General features: G+C 44.7%; 1 protein-coding gene and 1 long non-coding RNA gene across 6 annotated transcripts in view; one reads left to right on the forward strand and one right to left on the reverse strand.

Annotated features, from left to right (window-relative positions):
• Positions 1-4,430, reverse strand: part of LOC122835949 — a 26,900-nt gene extending 22,470 nt beyond the window's left edge. For all 3 annotated transcript variants that reach the window (XR_006371372.1, XR_006371373.1, XR_006371371.1), the window contains exon 1: positions 3,941-4,430. This is a non-coding gene — a long non-coding RNA (uncharacterized LOC122835949). The remainder of the gene's footprint in view (positions 1-3,940) is intronic.
• Positions 399-19,016, forward strand: sin3aa (SIN3 transcription regulator family member Aa). 3 transcript variants are annotated; one of them, XM_044125401.1, is made up of 21 exons: positions 399-458; positions 5,102-5,321; positions 6,388-6,570; positions 6,680-6,786; positions 6,884-7,190; positions 7,265-7,507; positions 7,601-7,753; positions 9,506-9,661; positions 9,780-9,869; positions 10,287-10,405; positions 10,515-10,725; positions 12,003-12,119; positions 12,246-12,484; positions 12,640-12,823; positions 14,317-14,902; positions 15,140-15,309; positions 15,412-15,585; positions 16,363-16,455; positions 17,247-17,341; positions 18,222-18,414; positions 18,546-19,016. In XM_044125401.1, exons 2-21 carry the CDS (start codon positions 5,133-5,135, stop codon positions 18,774-18,776), a joined length of 3,840 nt encoding a protein of 1,279 aa, XP_043981336.1. In that variant the 5' UTR covers positions 399-458; positions 5,102-5,132; the 3' UTR covers positions 18,777-19,016. The 3 variants fall into 3 exon arrangements, with proteins under 3 accessions (XP_043981336.1, XP_043981337.1, XP_043981335.1); XM_044125402.1 differs by lacking the exon at positions 399-458 and adding an exon at positions 1,693-1,860; XM_044125400.1 differs by lacking the exon at positions 399-458 and adding an exon at positions 3,280-3,532.
• The last annotated feature ends 672 nt before the right edge of the window (positions 19,017-19,688 follow it).

Here is a 19,688-nt window from a genome sequence, read left to right on the forward strand (position 1 = left end):
TTTTCCGAATTTAACAGTTGTTTATGGATGGAGGAGTGAGCCTATAACGTGTCTTCATTCACCTCAGAAAGTACTTAGCCGCCGTCGGCCCTGGATTTTCAGTTGTACATTTTCAGAGATTGGTCTTGTAATGACACTTGGATTGAAATGTCGCTATTTAAACAAACTGCACTGCGGTCTATTGTTATTCATGTATAATACTAGACTAAATGTTTGTCCTTCACATATTTTAAGCTCTAATTAATCTCTTAACAGATTAATTAGAGGTGAAAACAAAGAGCCGAGACCGTCCACTGTGTCTCAAGACTACAGTGGACGGTGGCGGTGCCTCGCTTTTAGCGGGCGATATTCAAAACAAAGTGACGCGTCTCGCGCTACGCGCCAATGCCAGCAGAGGGGGGCGTCTCCAACTATTCTGTTACAAACACAATTCCGGAGTAAAGGAGCCTTTTTCCTGGGTATGTAACAGCTGTTTAAACTTAACGCTATTAAAACTAGCAATGCTCGAACCGCTGAGCGACGACGAACGAGGATCCGAAAGCGGTTATTTGTCGCGAGACGCCTCTTTTGTTGCTCGTAAATGAATTGTATCGCGCGGCTTTTATCTGTTCTAGCAGGCTCGGAAAACATAACGTGGTAGAGAGCGGTGGTAAATCTGCAGCATTATGTCGGCTGGTAAACAATCTCCAGAGGTGGGGTTGGGGTGGCGGGGTGTACGGTGACCGTCCGAGGCGTCCCCCTGTCTGCAGCGTTTGTGAGCGGACGGATCGCTTCCGAATGGATCGGTGTAGGTGGGGAGGGGTGAGGGAGACGGAGGAGGAGAAGGGAGGGAGTTGTTGTGGTGAGGCAGCTTAGACATTTTAACCCCGGCGAATCGCGGTAAACAAAGAATATAACGCGTCGGTCCTCCCCCTGCGGGACAGAGGTACGGGGTTTGCTCATGTCGAGCGACTGGGGGAATGGCGGGTCTTCGCCGCGCGTCGCTGTGTCCGTGCGGCGACGGCGCAGCAGTTCCCGTTCCGTTTGACTTTGGCATTGTTCAGTAAGGGCAAATTGATCGGCTCATTTCGCCCAGAAAACATTCGGTGCTCGCCGCCGATCCGATCCACCCCCCGCCCCCCTGTTCTCTGCGTCCACTGTGGGAAGGTGGATGTGGAAGGGGGGAAACGGCTTCAAGAGGCAGAACAGGCGGCTTTAGCGTCGTGGATCCTTTTGTTTGGAGTGTGCAGAAAAGTCAGCCGACGCACACGGCGCGGGGCTGCCTCTTGCTCCGTCTTGGTTTGGGGGGGGGTGTTTCCGCAGCCCGCAGTGCGTTTTTGTTAACATGCCTCTCTGCACAAACTTGCAAAGACAAACAATGCAAAGCAGCCGACGTATACTTGTTTATTCTTTGCGCCTGAAGAGTTTGCCCCAGGTGTTTTGTGCTGTTTGCGGTGTAGATGGGAGTTGGTGAGCGTCTGGCGCAGCCTACGGTCGGCTGCTGCTGACTCCCCCAGCCTGGACTGGTAGAAGGAATCCCGGGCTAGTACTACTGGAGCTCCGCCTGTCGTGGGCGATGGTTTATTTTCGAAGTTCCACCTTTTGTAGGAGGGTACTTGTTGTGACGTTTACCCCGCAGCGATTGGCTCTAGAATATGACCTGGGCGGAGCCTGATCGTGCAGAAGGAATAGACCCCGTTCTTTACAAAGTCACGTGTCGTTTGAGTCCGGAAAGTAGTCCGTCATGTAGATGGACGGGAAGATCACCTGATGGATCCGAATGGGAAATTGTAGGGTTGCGACTGGATTGTCAAAGTAAAGGCTGCTTAAAACAACAAAAAGCCCGAACCGGGTATCGAATGGGTTGAAAGACACATGAAGGTAAAATGTGTCTGAAGTTGTCATTTTTCATCTCTATATGCAAACAGGCATTGTTTCTGCCTAAAAACAAGTAGACCTCTGCACAGACCTAAATTTGGGCCTCTGTGTTTAGCATTTAACATTATCCAACAGTCAGTCATGGACACCTTTCATCACTGACTGATCAGGGTGCTGTGCAAAAGGCTTAGTGGAAGTGTGCTTGGTGACTGCAGCCGTGAGAGGATTATGAAACGCACTCCATTCAGGAGTTTGGGAGTGAACCACAAGGTGTGGAATTAATGCTTTATGAGCCACCACTCACATACACATCCAGGACATGAGCTTACAACTGTATCATTCCCCATGTGAATCCAATGGGCTGACCCAGAGACATTAAAAGTGCCTTACCTGGTAGTAGTGGTTTAAATAAAAGTATATTTCTGGATTTGCGGTGGGGAAATCCTCTGCAAACCCTCTCACTCAAGTTCCCTTGAGTGAGAGTCAAGCTAGCTAGAGATTCAGTATGAAGTTGCCAGATTAGTCATCATTTTGTAAGATGACCTAGCAACTGCCCGCACTACCAAAACGGCCAATACCTTCTTAGGTACCTGCATGGGGGAAGACACAGAGTAAGATTGGCCAAGGACTTAACTTTACCGAAACACTGTGACCTTGTCTAGACAAATGGGTGATCATGCTTTTGTTAATTTCTTTAAAAAAGGTTTTATCGCCTCTAGCAACCTTTACTTGAGAGTGGTCAGACAGGAAGGTGGGTTTTAAGGGAGGGGGAAGACATGCAGCAAAGGTCACTGGGCTGGGACTCGAAGTCGTCAAGGACCCTCCACAAATGGGTCACGCTTTACCCCTGTGCCACCACAGCACCCAGCATGACCATGTTTTTTTTTTAAGAAGCGTCTGTTTCTGAAAAACTGTATGGGTGTGTATTTATTTAATTTTGATAAACTACAATCATAAAAATGAACAGACAGATGCAATAAGTATATTTTTGTGGGTAATGAATCAATGTAAGAGGTGTTTACCTTTTTTTTTTATTAAATTGCTGATAAAGGTTAGCATACTGAGGTATTCATACAAAAATGCCAGAAACAAGATAATAAACTTGTATCAACATCACACCTTAGGAAAATATATTAAAAAGGCTGGTGCTATAACATAATTGCATATTTTTCCTTTATAAAGTTATGTATACAAAAAAAGTACATTTACATCACAAAATGTCTTTTGCAGTTGTGTCTGCGGAACATTTCAAAGACAAACACTGCGACCTGTCTGATTTACTCAACTTAGCCTCTGCACGTCAAGTCCAGAGGGGTGTGTTTGGTAACTGTGCTATAAATTTCTGATTGACAGCTCAAATTCAAAACATTAACAGAGGCCCCGCCCCTCGTGTGCCTCCTCTGAATGAACCGACCAATCGCGTGTATTCTGGCGCGGGGTTTCGTCCGGCAGCCCCGCCCACCTCTCTAGCTAACCGAACGAAGATTGTTTTCCTCTCTGGGGGAGATTTTCACGTTGCTACTCACTGCCCGAATTGTTTATTTTAAGTCACACGCCGCCGACAAGTTGCTTTTCACACGCTTGTGTTTTTAAACCAGAGGTGCGGTGGTGGGTCCAAATATAACGGATCGTCATATAATCGCCTGTAAACTTCTGCGCGCTGTTTGGGAGAGTGGTGAGTTCAACTGTATTCATTCAGTAAGCTAATGGAGCCAGCTAGTTAGCTGACGGTTTAAGTACACCAAACGGGATCATCCGCATCTCCATGCATGTCACTCTATCACATTTAACCTAAAACGTACCGTGTATAAATCCGGTTTTTAATTACTGATGTATTTTAATCATTTACCGTGTAAACCAGACTGATCGCTAACAGTTATCTGCATGCGCTTCCCTCCGACCCCAGGACGGTCTTCTGTTCGGGCTACCCATGTTGTTTACATTAGCTAGCAGCTAGCTGGTGGCTCGGTACCGCAGGCGAGAAGACACATTTCTTGGAAAGTCATAAAAATAAACCTTATGATATGCTTAATCATGAGTATTCTATGAGACTGATGATGGGTTCGGTCAGTTTTTTGCTTACCTGATAGAAACAGTGTGTAATTTCCCGAACTTCTTCGCCACGCTAAATGGCGGGCGTGTGGAAAGCATCGGGCTGGTAACTTGAGGTCGGTGCTTGTGTTTGCTAGGCCATGTAAACGTGACGCTGAATTGGTTTCGTCTACCGTTGCGAGTTAAGAGTCACAGCAGCATTGAAGGGCGACGAAAACGCTGTTACAAGTGGAGTCGATGAAGCTCCCAAATGCATTAGCTTAGCATTCCGCGGCTGCTTTCAGTGCGACCGCGAACGGCTCAGCGCAGCTCAACCGCTGGACAGAAAGCGGCTAGCTTCGCTTCAGTGTTGTCTCTGTGTCACTTTGACTTGGGTGTTTGAAACGCTTTATTATAACTCGCGAAGCTTCAACATTATAAAAAGCCGTTCATTCAAGTGGCCAGAAGCTGCTGGTGTCTAGAGGAAGTTGTGAATGGCAGACGGACTCCCACGTTTCCACAGCACCTGTTTGTTGCATCGCTGACGTAGGCTTCTCGTGTTTTCATTGGCTACGGAGAGCGCGAGCTGCACATTCAGAACATGCTATTTGAACGAAAGTAGATATAAACATTGTTGATTTTCTCTGACAGGGAATTAGACTATAATTAAAAGGAAATTAAAGCTTTAACATTGAACTCTCGAACAAATATAAGTTATAAATAAATAAATTTCTCGAAAATGCAGCTAGATAGACTTTGATCTAGTCTGAATTGTAAAACTGTTTATATTTTTCCACATCAAACAATTTTTATTGCTAAATTAGACACACAGTTAATACTGTTATGTATTTATACACAAGCAGCTATAGTGGATCGAACGTGATCAATTTATACAAACCCTCAAAAACATCAAAAAGTTTAAATAAAATGGTGATCTGTTAAAAAAATTTACTTAGCAATAGCATTATTAATCAATCAATCAAATTTTATTTGTATAGCACATTTCAGCATCAAGGCATTTCAAAGTGCTTTACATCATATCAAACACAGAAACACAATGCAATTACCGATACCAAAGTTTACTAAGGTTATAAAAAGTTGCTGTTTCAAATGTATCCCTAATTTTTTATTTTTGCTACATGTTTCCCTTTAATTATAACCCTCATTTTAGCAGCTGAGAAAGCTGACCTGCCGGCTGTGCTTGCATTCCCAGGTCTCGCAGCTCTCACAAGCATGAGTTCATAATGAAGCGGCGTCTGGAGGATCAGGACACGGTTTTTGCGTCGCAGCAGCGGCGGCTTGCTGGCAACCCAGAGCCTTTCCAGCATCGCATCCTGGCCCCCGCCCCCGCTGCTCCAGCCGTGTATGAAGCCGTGACCGACAACATGCAGCCCACAGCTGGCGTCCAGTACTCCGTCCCCCAGGGATACCAGGTAACATAAATTTAGTTCATTGGGCTCTAAAGAAATTGCCGTCTATGGTACTTTGCAAAGTTATTGGAGCCAACAAACTTCAGTGTATTTCACTGGGATTTTATGGGATGGGCTAAACACAAACATAACACACAACATCTATGGTTTGGAAAATTGTTACTAAAAAAATCTGAAAAGTGTGGGGTGCACTTTTATGCAATCTTCTTGAGACAGTACTTTGGAGAACCACATTTCACTGCAATTATAGCTGCATGTCATTTGCAGTTGTGTCCACCAACTTTTCAAGTGTGGAGCAACACACCACACATGAAATGGTTTTATTCACCAATTCTTGTAAAACCTCTCAAGACCAAACGTGATTTCAGAGAAACAAACATGGCCGACTGGGAAAAAGCAATGGCGATAGTTTGTGAGCTAGGTTTAGCAGAGTAAATCAGTCCATGGATATTTACAACTTCTGCTTTCTGTTACACCATGATTTGTTTTCTGTGTATTTTGGATACCACTCCATGTTTCCATCACCTTGCTTTCTGATTGGCTAAACGTCACAGTGGAGAGAATATGTTCTCGTTTGTCACACCACATGTGATATTGGGCTAAGACAATTGAATATCCCCAATTTTAGATCGCTTCACACACCAGGAATGTCACATAAGATTACCTTAAGAGCAATCTCGCTAATCAGGTTATCCTAAGTTTGTCCGATAGGGAAATCGAATCAGAAATCAATATAGAAATCTTGTTGTGTGAACTTGGCATTGGGTGGATGACTCTCAGTTACTCTCTACTTCACCGAACTTGACTGCTTATAATGTTTTACTTGAACCTCACATCAAGTAAAACGTTATAAGCTTTGTCCACTTTATGTTGTTCTATCCCATGGTTATAGTTATAGTAATGTTTATGGAAACTTGGGGCTGTGCCATAAATTAGAACATTATGGCTGTAACATGAAAATATGAATAATTTCATGGGGTCTAAATAATAAGTAGTAAGTCAGTGAAATACTGTGTCCTCACTGCATTCAGCGAAACCCTTCTTATTGAAAGTACCTCTCCTTCCTCAGGTCTCTACCGTGGCCCAGAACAGCGGCGGTCACGGGCATGCCCCGAGTCCAGCAATCCACACTGGGCCTCACCACCACAGCCCTGCCGTTCAGTCCCACGGGCCCTCAGTGATGTCGGGGCACGGGCACACAGCGGCCCCTCCATCCTCGGCACAAGGTCACCAGCAGTTTCAGAGGCTTAAGGTAAGTGAGTCCAAGCGCCTGCCTCTGAATCCCTTCATTGTCAATGAAGAGTCTTGTGTCTGTAGAATGTGAATATAATAATGTCTGCCTTGTCCTCCTTGTCTATTAGGTGGAAGACGCTTTGTCATATTTGGATCAAGTGAAGCTCCAGTTTGGGAACCAGCCTCAGGTCTACAATGACTTTTTAGATATAATGAAAGAGTTCAAGTCGCAAAGGTGAGACAACCAGTTTTAGGACTTACAAATCAGGTAACAGTAGCTTACTCCAGCTCCTAAACTCATCACCGCTGCGTTGTTTGTGCGTGTTCATCAGCATCGATACTCCTGGGGTCATCAGCAGGGTGTCGCAGCTCTTCAAAGGCCACCCCGACCTCATCATGGGGTTCAACACTTTCCTCCCCCCGGGCTACAAGATCGAGGTCCAAACCAACGACCTGGTCAACGTAACAACGCCAGGTCAGATCCACCACATAACGCCGCACGGCATCTCAGTCCAGAACATCCCCATAACAGGAGCGGCCACCCAGCATCCGCCCCAGCTCCCAGCTGCTGCGACAACCACTGCCACCGCAGCCGCTCCGCCTCTTATGACGCAGCCAACCCCCGCCAAGATGAGCAAGGTGAGGTGGAGGGAACTCTACAGCGTTGTTGTGCGCATGCATCACATTTTAAAGAAGCACTTTTTCTGTTTTAGCCTCCTCAGCCGTTGACACCAAGCAGCCAGACCAATCCGTCCATCCCCGTGTACACCTCCCCACGCTCTCCACCCGTACAGCCCCACCCGGCCCTCAGTGGGACCCCCGCTGGCCCGCCTTTGCAGAACAACCAGCCCGTGGAGTTCAACCACGCTATCAACTATGTGAACAAGATCAAGAACCGCTTCCAGGGCCAGCCGGACATCTATAAAGCCTTTCTGGAGATTCTCCACACGTACCAGGTCTGTCTGGATGAAAGCAGAAAGCTTGGTGTATCCTCTAATTAATCCGAGTTGTTTCAAAAATGTAACTTTTTGTTTGTTTCTGCACCATAGAAGGAGCAGCGTAATGCTAAAGAGGCTGGAGGTAACTATACACCGGCTCTGACAGAGCAGGAGGTCTACGCTCAGGTGGCCAGGCTCTTCAAGAATCAGGAGGATCTGCTATCAGAGTTTGGACAGTTTCTCCCTGATGCCAATAGTTCAGCAGTAAGGCTTTTCACATTGTTTCTGCTTTATAACCTCAAACTTCAGTGTGTTGTATTTGAAATTATGGTGAGTGAGGTTACCCCCCTTCTTTGTTTGTGTTTTGGTGAAGAAAAGTCAACAAAGTTCATGGTAATGTGAATTGGTCAGCTGGTCAGTGCCATCTGACAAGACCACCTTCTTCCACATGTTTGCCGTGTGCCCTATTTGACTTGAGGCAAGCTTTGAATTTGAATTCCAATTTCTTTCTTGGAACTGTGTCTCTCTCGTTTAGTCTTCCAGTGAATGCACAGTGGACCTGTTGTTGTTGAGTTGAGTTGTAGAGTTGTTGCCTTGGAGCAAGTTGGTCCAAGCTAGACTCATAGCCCACATCCTGCTCATAGCCCAGCTTGGGATGTTGTTGTGCGGAGTCTGCATGTTCTCCATACTGTGAGTTCTTTCTAAATATCCATCCAAGAACATGACTACTAGATGTTTTTTAGGTTAAATGGTATATTGAAATTACCCTTAGGAATCAAAATACTTCACCAGGGAGGCTTCTTAGTCAGGTACCTGAGCCACTTCATCTGGCTCCTTTCGATGTGGAGTCCTTCTGACTAAGTTTCTCACCATCTCTCTAACTCTGAACCTAGACAGCCTGCAGAGGAAACTCATTGGGAGCACTTGTATCCACAATCTCATTCTTTCAGTCATTACCCAGAACTCGTGACCATAGATCTATGAGGGAGGAACGTAGATCAACTAGTAAATGAAAAGCATCGCGGGTTGGCTTAGCTCTCTCTTCACAACAACAGACCACTACAGCGCTTTCATCACTGTAGACGTAGTGTCATTCTACCTATCAAGTTGTCCTTGATTGGTGGGGTTACTTCGACTTGAGGCAGGACTTTGTCTGCAGCCCGTAAAGGGTATTCTAGCTGTTCCAACTCAAGACTTTGGTCTTGGCCAAGAATGTCTCCAGTAGAAGCTGGAAATCACTTTCATAAAGCTGACAGGTCCTCATTGTCTGCAAAATGCAGAGACCCAATTCTTAGGCCAACAAAACAGATCCCCTCAATTCCTTGGCTGTGCCTAGAAGGAGCAGAATGTCTGACAAAGGAAAACTTGGACTTACCCCCAGCAATGTGGACCAAGCTGTTAAATTGGTCATTCTGGGACCCAACAGCCCATATCAAGGGTCTGGTGCTCCATATTCCCGAAGTACCCCCAACAGGACTCCTAGTCTCCTGACACAATCGAATGCCTTGTCCAAGTCTACAGAAGACATGTAGACTGGTTGGGCGAACTCCTGTTCACTCTCCAGAAAACTGCTGAGGGTGTAGGGCTGGTCCACTGTTATACAAACAAGAGGCAAATCACACTGGTCCTCCTCAGTCTAATTCTCAACTATTGTGCAGCCACTTTTCTTTGGAACCGCTGAATAGACCTTACCAGGGACGCTTAGAAATGTGATCCACCTCATCACTCGCCAACAGCTTCACCTCTTAGAGCTGTGGCTCTTTGTAGCTCCTCCAAAACTTACTCCGAGGTTCTTCTGGTTAAGGTTCTTCTTCTGTATCCCCACAGTGAACATCTTGATAGGTTTGGGGTTTAGATATCTTCTTTCTATTTTTAGATGATAGATTGAACAGAGCAACCTAATCCTACTTTTAACTTCCCCACAACTTTCTCTAAAACCCCTGATTGGCAGATTAACCATTTCGGGGGAAAATGGCGTGAGGCGTATCTCAGTCACTGTTGTGTCTTTCCCACCAGATGCTAAGTAAGACTAACGCAGAGAAGGCCGAGTCCGTAAAGAACGACCACGGCCTCACCACCAAAAAGGTGGTCCTCAACAACAAACAGAGGCCCAACCAGAACGGATGTCAGGTCCGACGCCACCCAACTCCAGGGCCCACGCCGCCCGTCAAGGTTTGCACACACATTCCGCTGAAGCTTTATCCCTTCTCTGTTTTTGTTTTCGCCTTCATCTATAGTTGATTGTTAATGGGCCTTCCTAAATGTGTGTGTGTATTTGTTCTCTCTGCAGAAAAAGCCCAAGTTACTGAATTTGAAGGACTCTCCGTTGGCCGATCCCAGCAAGCACGGAGTCGGCACAGAGTCTCTGTTCTTCGAAAAGGTGAGTTTGGCTTATTGTATAATGAAACGAAGGGATGCCCCCATAAATTGTCCCTAATTTTCTTAATTTTGGGAGATTGGCAGTCTATACTTATTATCCACCGATATTATCTACCTGGAAATAAAATAAAAATAAAACACTGTCCCGTTTTGCTCAGCCAGAAGACACTGGTTGAGTAACAATAGTCACTCAACTGTTAACATCTTAGTGACTTTGTTGCTTTATTTAGTGACTTTTCAGGCAAAAAATTCAGTATCGGCCAAAATCAGAATTGGTGCATTCCTAATTTTTCTACTCTCCAATGAAGTTAAAGGTATCATTAAGGATAAACTTGTTGAAAACACTGGAAGTTTTCTCTTTTTGGACAGTCGCACTTGCATGTTTGCACATTATAACCCCTGATATCTTCCTTCGTAGGTCCGCAAAGCCTTGCGGAGTGCCGAGGCTTACGACAGCTTCTTGCGCTGCCTGATCATCTTTAACCAAGAGGTGATCTCCAGGGCTGAACTGGTGCAGCTGGTGCTGCCCTTTTTGGGGTATGTAACCCCGTCATCTCATTGCTTGTGATCTAAAAACTATTTAAACATCCCTTATCCCTTAGTGTTTGTGCTTTTTTTTTTTTTTTTGCCTAATTCTGATTCACAGGAAATTTCCCGAGCTGTTCAACTGGTTCAAGAACTTCCTGGGCTATCGTGAAATGTCCCACATTGAGACGTACCCCAAGGAACGCGCCACCGAGGGCATCGCTATGGAGATTGATTACGCTTCCTGTAAGAGGCTGGGTTCCAGCTACAGAGCTTTACCCAAAAGCTACCAGCAACCCAAATGCACCGGAAGAACTCCGCTTTGTAAGGAGGTGAGGCACGTTAAGAGTCGTACGTTTCATTTCTGTTTTAAAATCAGTGACATTGGATTCCTAAGAATGTTTAAAGTCGCCAAACAGGACTGGTAGGTAGTTACTGATTTTTGATGGTAGAGGAAACATTTTAAACTCTTTTTTTTTCCATTTTGTACTATCAATTAATAATATATGCCAATAAGGAGGACTTGTGCTACTTATTACTTAGCAGCAATCTTTTTAGTCTATCCATCCATCCATTTTCTATACACCCTTCTTCCCTAATGGGGTCAGGAGGGTTGCTGGTTCCTCTCCAGCTGCGTCCCGGGCGAGAGGCGGGGTTCACCCTGGACAGGTCGCCAGTCTGTCGCAGGGCAACACAGAGACACACAAGACAAACAACCATTCACACACACACTCACACCTAGGGAGAATTTAGAGAGACCAATTAACCTGACAGTCATGTTTTTGGACTGTGGGAGGAAGCCGGAGAACCCGGAGAGAACCCACCATGCACAGGGAGAACATGCAAACTCCATGCAGAAAGACCCCGGGCCGGGAATCGAACCCAGGACCTTCTTGCTGCAAGGCAACAGTTCTACCAACTGCGCCACTGGGCAGCCCATCTTTTTAGTCAAGAGCCAGAATTGTTTTTGCGGCAACAAAATACGTTTTTTTCTAGACCCACAAATTTGATCTGTTTGTAAATATAAAATATAAAACATTAAGTATTTTTTTATTTGACTGAGAAGTAAAGAAACAGTTTAAACTTTTATATGAGAAGTGGGTATTTTTCTTGTGATAATACTTTATATTCTACCTTTCTCTATGTAAAAAAACTTGATAAGTAGAGAGTTGAGTGGTATCATATGTATATATATATATATATATATATATATATATATATATATATATATATATATATATATATATATATATATATATATATTAACATAATTATTGTCACTGGTAATTGAGGATCCACTTTTTGAAGTCCTACCCATTGTTTTAAATATTTTAGTGATCGAGTAATCAAGTTTTTCTTTTTAAATTTGTGCAATTTTGTCTTAGCCACTTAAGCTAGTAAAAGAAGATATGGAAGAGAAAATGCTAGTAAAAACAATTCAGTTCCTACTTTTAATTAAAAAAACATTTTATTGTTTAGAATGCAATACGGTTCAAACGTCACTTTTGGTCTCAAGTTTGAAATATGCTGTTGGAGCGAAATGCTTAGTTTCTGTCTCGTCTGTGGACATTGTTTGAGTCTTTCCCAATCGCCGCCGCCCCGTGTCCAGGTCCTGAACGACACCTGGGTCTCCTTTCCCTCGTGGTCCGAGGACTCCACGTTCGTCAGCTCCAAGAAAACTCAGTACGAGGAGCACATCTACAGGTGTGAGGACGAACGCTTCGAGGTGAGCAGGAACATTCTCAGCTGTTTCTTCTATATGGTTTTTATTCCCGCAGCGAGCATTTTTGGCGGGGTTTCTAACCGTCTGTCATGAGCGGACAAGTTTTTAACAGTTCTGGTTTTGACACAGCTGGACGTGGTCCTCGAGACCAACCTGGCCACCATCAGAGTGCTGGAGACGGTGCAGCGGAAGCTCTCCCGCATGTCTGCCGAGGAGCAGGCCAAGTTTCGGCTGGACAACACGCTGGGCGGCTCCTCGGAGGTCATCCACCGCAAGGCCATCCAGAGGATATACGGAGACAAAGCCCCCGACATCCTCGATGGCCTGAAGAAGAACCCGGCCGTTTCTGTTCCGATCGTGCTGAAAAGGTATCCACTGGACTAAAGACTTTCTGTTTTGTCCTGTTTGTCAGATTTGATACCAAAACATGTGAAAATCCAGGGTTTCAACCTTAAAAGACGCCTCTTAGAGTTGTGGAGTTTTCGCTTGACTTCGCTCGACTTTGTCTTCTGTTTGCGGCCAGGTTAAAGACAAAGGAAGAGGAATGGCGGGAAGCCCAGCGAGGCTTCAACAAGATCTGGAGGGAGCAGAATGAGAAGTATTACCTCAAATCTCTGGACCACCAAGGCATCAATTTCAAACAGAACGACACCAAAGTGCTTCGATCCAAGTCTTTGCTAAATGAAATCGAAAGCATCTATGATGAGGTAACGAATTTCGTCTTTCTTGTTGATCTCCAGTGTTTATGATTGTGCAGGACATTACTGTGAAAAGCTTTCAAGTGTGGATGCAAGCATGAAAAATTGCATGTTCACCCCTTGTGTTGTATGTTTTTCATATTTTCCATTAGCCACTTTAATTTCAAGATGAGAGCCATTTTTCAATATGGCTGCCATTTCTAAGCCAGATATTGTCTTAAGACGTTACACATTTTCATGACTTGGGTGAACTTTGTGTCGCATCAGATGTTTTCAACAGCTCCGATCTTCCTGTTCATGCAACTTGAAATAATATCCAGCAAAATCAGAAACCGAGGACGTTACTGTTTGCGAGTCTCACACCAGTCATCAACTGGTGACACAGATTGAGCGTCTTAATGGTTAGCGTTAACATCTACTCATTTTCTATGCGTTTAACAGCAAAGCATTAGTGGCGCTAGGCTTCTTTTTGATCAGATTAGTGGTTAGTGAACTGAACTTTTAGGGTGGCTCTGCCCGCCACTGGCAATAAATACTGTCCATTTAATCTAAGACATCGATTACAACCTTGGTGGCCATTTTAAAAAATATCCACCAGAAAGTGAAAGCACAAGATTAAGAAAATATATGGTTCAAAACATATAGGCTATGATATGGCACCAAACGCATTCATCTAATCGGGCAATTTAATGCAAATATTCTCTGGCAACCATGGCGACCATCTTGAAAAATAATTAAAAAAAACTATCACTAAATATAATTTCCGTGGGTCCAGATGCGTAGGAATTAACAGCAAAAATATTAAGCTGTGATGAATATTGCCAAATTTAGTGCAAAGATGTTTTTCCTTGACAACTATGGTGGCCATTTTGAAAAATTTCCTCTGGCTCTAATTTTTTAGTGGCTAGCAGTTAATTTTTTTTTTTTTTTTTTAGAAAAGCAACCTCTAGAAATATCTGTTTTAGGTTCTTGTTAGCCTTGCTAGCCCCTTTTGCTATGGTCTGCTTTGTTCAGAGGGACTGGGCTTCCTGGAGTTGTGGACTCTTGAGGTTTTTAACTGTCACCCAATCGCTAACATTTGCCTATGACATATGTAACGCGAGTTAAACACTATGAAGCTTACCGGAAATTGCCTGCATTGTAATGATAAGATAATATGTTAGCAACCATTCCCTACTGCTGTTAACGTTAAGTCAATATTTGGAAATGTGGCTAACGCAGACAAAGTGAACGGCTTTGTCCACTTCCTCCACTGCCATCTCTAAAACTGCAGGTAGACTAGAATTCTAAAACAACGCAGAAAATCAACGCCACCACTTCTTCTGTTTGCTGATTGGCCCGGTTGAAATTTTACCAGATTAATCAAAGTGAACGGGAGAAAGCGCAGGAAGTCAGTGGCCAGGCTACGTTCTCCGCACTTAAAAGATTTTGCTGAAATACTCAGTTATCTGTTGCACTGTAAGGAGAATACGGTGTCTGTAAAGCTTCGTCTCGACTTCCAGCGGCAGGAGCAGGTGCCGGAGGAGAACGCCGCGGGCCCCCACCTGACGCTAGCGTACGAAGACAGCCAGATCCTGGAGGACGCGGCGGCGCTCATCATCCACCACGTGAAGCGGCAGACCAGCATTCAGAAGGAGGACAAGTACAAGATCAAGCAGATCATCTACCACTTCATCCCCGACATGCTGTTCGCGCAGCGCGGCGAGCTGTCCGACCTGGAGGAGGAGGAGGAAGACGAGGAGGAGGAAGAGGACGGCGAGCCGGACGAGGCGGGTGCGTCCAAGAAGCACAACGGCGTCCCAGGCAGCGGGAGCCCCTCCAAGTCCAAGCTGCTGTTCGGCAACACGGCGGCGCAGAGGCTGCGCTCGTGCGAGGACGACGTCTACAACCTCTTCTTCGTCAACAACAACTGGTACATCTTCCTGCGGCTGCACCAGACGCTGTGCTCGCGGCTGCTGAGGCTGTACGAGCAGGCGGAGCGGCAGATCGACGACGACGTCCGCGAGCGGGACTGGGAGAGGGAGATGCTGGGGCTGAAGAAGGAGAAGAGCGACAACCCCGCCGTGCAGCTGCGACTCAAAGAGCCCAGTGAGTAAACGTCACAGATAAACATGCTTAGTTTTAGAAATGTGAAAATAAAACTATTAAAGATATGGGCCTGAATTTCCACAGGAATACTGTCAGCTAAGCTAATTGCTAAAATATAAATCTAAAATTAGCTTAAAATGTTAACTCGTTTATTATTTTTGCTTTAATTGATAGGAGGCCGTTTCCTAGTGTAAAAATTGCAAAAAGCATAATGCTCATTAATCCTCTGCTCTCCAGTGGACATCGAAGTGGAGGATTACTACTCAGCCTTCCTGGAGATGGTCCGGAATCTGCTTGACGGGAACATGGAGGCCTCTCAGTACGAGGACTCTCTGAGGGAAATGTTCACCATCCACGCTTACGTCGCCTTCACCATGGACAAGCTCATCCAGAGCATCGTCCGGCAGGTAACGGCGCCGCCGCTCGCTCAAAGCCGCCGTTCTCTGGGAGCTGCTGGCGCCGCAGGTCTGACCTCTCCCCCTTCACTTCCTCCTCGCCTCCCGCTCTAGCTGCAGCACATAGTGAGCGACGAGATCTGCGTCCAGGTGACTGACCTGTACCTGGCCGAGAGCGGGAACGGCGCCACCGGGGGCGCAGCGTCCGCGCAGCCGTCGAGGAGCCCGGCCGAGTCAGCCTACCAGCGTAAAGCCGAGCAGCTCATGTCTGACGAGAACTGCTTCAAGGTGAGCATTCAGTTTGACCAAATCAAAGGGCACTAGTCGTCTTTTTTTAATTCCCTATTGTCTCTAATTATTCTTTTCATTTTCCTATCTTGAATTGAGAAATACTGGAAATACTACTTTTCTTTTTTTTTTTTGTCAAACTTAAATTTTTAGATCATACAACAATTTTTACCGCATGTGAAAAGGCACATTGCGCCTCTTGCGATATAAAATAATCTCTTAATTTCACACGTTTTCACCCAGGTGTGTTCACTGTCTGACCCACAGAGACATTTTTAGATCAAATGACTTGATCTAAAAAGCAAAACTGAGAGTCTCATCTATTCTTGACGTAATCAATCTTGGTTTCAGTCATGAGAGCCTAACATTGTTTTAAATTGGTAAATCCATCAACTGTGAGTTTTCTCACAATAATGAGTCACCGACCCTAAAAAAACAGTGCCTTTAAGCTCTTGCTGGGTGTAGCAGATGGAAGAGAATCTACTTCTTCTGCTGCGTACAAACTACTATCCATTTGGCTCAGACACTGAGAAAGAAAAAGTCACTGTTGCAGCTGGTTGCGAGGTTTCTCTGGAGTGGTGTTTGATTTATCTACTGAAGTGATCCAAAATTTTCAGGTTCCCTGTCTTTATAAAGTGATTTTTGTTTTTCTCCATTAAAAATAGTGCTGGTGTTTAGACGAGCGTTACCGCTGGGAGGAACATCCATTCTTCACCGACTCATTTTTTTTGTGGTTATTTTCAGCGGTTTGACTTCTGCTCCCTCTCTCTCTCTCAGGTGATGTTTTTGAAAAGCAGAGGGCAAGTGCAGCTGACGGTGGAGCTGCTCGACACGGAGGAGGAGAACTCTGACGAGCCCATGGAGGCTGAGGTCAGAGGTCGCTCACCTGATGCATGTTGGCTCTGAACATTCAGCAGTCTGCTTCAGATCCTTGGAAAATGTTTGCATTTCAACTAGGTGGTTTCAAGGCTTGGAGAATTCTCAATTTCTGTGTAAAGCTCTTGAAAGTGCTTGATTTTCAAACTGCAGTTTTGTAATAATGTGTAATCTAACGTTTTATTAAGTGACTAAATTTGGAAAATGTTATTTACAGCTGAAAAAGATACTTTCATACTGTTAATAAAGTAAGAAAGTTTATTAAGAATATTTTTTTGTAACTTTTTGTGTATTATTGTGTTTAATTTGAGCAGGAAACCAATTAACCTTCACAAGATTTTTTCAGATTGTTTCAATGTAATGGATTTCTGTTATTCCTAATAGCTCAATAACTTATTGATCTGTGGAACTGGAAAAAAAGTGCAGCTTATATTTTATACGTTAAACCACGTTATTGAATTTGTGGGATTTTTTGTTAAATTCGTGTTTTGTTGTCAGACCAGTCAGGCGTACAGGCTGTTTGTGAGAGAGACATTTCAAAACATTACATTTTAGTTCACCTTGTCTCTGCTGTTGTACATAGAATGCTATCGCAAGACATTTTTAACAAAGATAAATGATCTCATGTTAAGTCCATGATTTTTTTTTTAAGTTCATTTGTATTGCTTTAATCTCTAAAGTGTGGTGTTGGAAAAGTTTGGAAAACTTACCTTGGAAATGCTTGAGAAGTTCTGGAATTTAACTGTGGAGAAAAGTGAACGAACCCTGTTTTTTTGTGTTTGCAGCGTTGGTCCGACTACGTTGGACGTTACCTAAACCCGGACTCCACCACTCCTGAGCTGAGAGAGCACCTCGCCCAGAAGCCCGTGTTCCTTCCCAGGTACTCTCTTTTGTTCTTCCTCCTCATGTGTCAAATTTAAGACAGTTGGTGACAAAGGTGACAGTCAAAACGTGAGTCCTTGTTTGATTCATTTACGTCCCGACACGATTAACCTCAGGACATAAGTCAAAATTAGAAGCTAAAAAGCTAACGCTAGCTCAAATGCTGTCGTTGTCATATCGACTTTCAAGATTGACTTCAGGATATTTTTAGCTTTTGAGTCAAAGCTAGCTAAAAAGCTAAAGTTAGCTCAAATTCTATCATTATCGTATCTACTTACACTAACATGTTGGATATTTTTAATTGAATCCGTTCTGTAAGTCAACTACAACTTTCCAGTCAAAATTAGGTAAACATGATAACATTAGATTAAATACTATCACTATCATGTTAGCTTGAGCTAACATACTTAGTAACTCTAACTTAATTGATTCGGTACGCACATTTTTGTCCAAGTCAAAATAGGCATGTTTGCTTAAATGCTGTAATGTTTGGTTTTGCTAGCACGTTGGGCAACATTAACTTAAACCGTTATGTAAATTAGGTTAAAATCTCAGGTCAAAATTAGCTAAAAAGCCAATGTTAGCTTAATGATTTATGACTTACACTAGCTATACTTAGTAATTTTAGCCAAAGCAAGCTAACATAAGTCGAACTAACTTAATTAAACTTAAGTAAGCTAATTTTGGTTAGAGTCAAAATTAGCTAAAAAGTTAATGCTTGCTTAAATGCTTTCAAGATCATGTTGGATTATGCTAGCACGTTGTGTTTGTGATAGATGTGATACTCAGACACGAGTTCTTGTTTGATTCATTTAAGGTTGACGAATTTGTCCCGACACGATTGACCTCAGGACATTTTGTCCCGCTCTCCCTACCAGGAACCTGAGACGGATCCGGAAGTACCAGAAGGACAGGGAGCAGATGGACAAGGAGGCCTGCGAAGGAGGGAAGAAATCCCTGGAGAAGGAGAAGATGGAGTGCATGTTCAAACTAAACTCCTACAAAATGGTCTACGTCTTTAAGTCTGAGGACTACATGTATCGACGCACCGCCCTGATGAGGGCTCACCAGGTACTCACCAAAACTTTCCCCACCAAGTTAAAGTCCCGCCTCTGACTTTGCTGCTGCATGTTGTTTAAACCAGAAAAAGATTTTCAAAAGATATACAAATATTACATCCCTTCCTGTTTGTGCCCACTCAGTCACACGAGAGGGTGAGCACGCGACTACACAAGCGCTTCCAGGCCTGGGTGGACGCCTGGGTCAAAGAGCACGTCACCCGCGACATGAGCGCCGACACCACCAAGTGGCTGATGGGGGAAGGACGTGACGGCCTGCTGCCCTGCTCCACCACGCGCCACCCAGAGGTCCTCCACTTCATGAACATCAACAAGTACCGCGTGAAATACGGCACGCCGAGCAAGGCGCCGTAGCCGACGGCAGCGGGGGTGGGAGGGAGGGGAGGAGACATGGTGGACTCCTGGGGGTGAGGTGTGGTCTGAGGCCACAATCTAGAGGTAGGGATTAATATTGTGATTTTTTTGTTTTGTTTTAAAGGCCAACATGGGAGCAACGCTGATATTCGCTCCCTCATGTGTTACATCCAGGGCGGCAGGATGACAGGTTTTCTGTTTGTTTCATTGTTTTACCAGCGTTTTTAGCTGGGCCCAGCTTTTTTTTTTTGTCCACAGGGCCTTTTGGTGCCAAAACTTAGGAGTGCTCACGTTCCTGAGCTCCAACCAGCACTCAGAGCCACAGCACAAACGTTTTCTTCCTCGAGCCGCTTTTTGTCAGGCGGCAGCGAAACGGCGAGTGGTGCTTTCTGGACTTTCCTCCGAACCGAGCTTCGCTTCGGCTCGCCGCTAGCCGCCCCTCCAGTCAGAAGCCATCGGAGATCCCATCTTCCTACCTGAGGCGTTATTAATAGGAAAAACAACGAGATGAAGCAAAGTGCACTTATCCAGAAGGAGGAAGGTGTTTGGACGGTTTGGTTCCGACACGACGTTCACGACAGAATCCAGATCGCTCGTCGTCGCCGGGTGGAAAGCTGGAGGTTTCGGGGGGTCAGAGGGGTCGGGGTTGACGTTTCTTTTTCCGAAACACACGGCAGCATTATTACAGACTGTGCCTGAGCCCTACGCGGTGCTGTCGGGTCACCGCAGGAAAGCACTGTTTCGTTTCATGTAATAAAAACGACAAAAAGTAAAAAAAGAAAAGAAGAATCACAACACTGTTTGGTCCTCAGACTGTAAAACTGTATAGCTTGTGAATGTCAGATCCTGACATGTATTCCAGTGTATGTGTTGTGTATATATATTATATATAGTTCTATTAACACACAAGAT

The sequence above is a fragment of the Gambusia affinis genome, linkage group LG08 (genome assembly GCF_019740435.1).
Source record: "Gambusia affinis linkage group LG08, SWU_Gaff_1.0, whole genome shotgun sequence".
Classification (NCBI taxonomy): Eukaryota; Metazoa; Chordata; class Actinopteri; order Cyprinodontiformes; family Poeciliidae; genus Gambusia; species Gambusia affinis.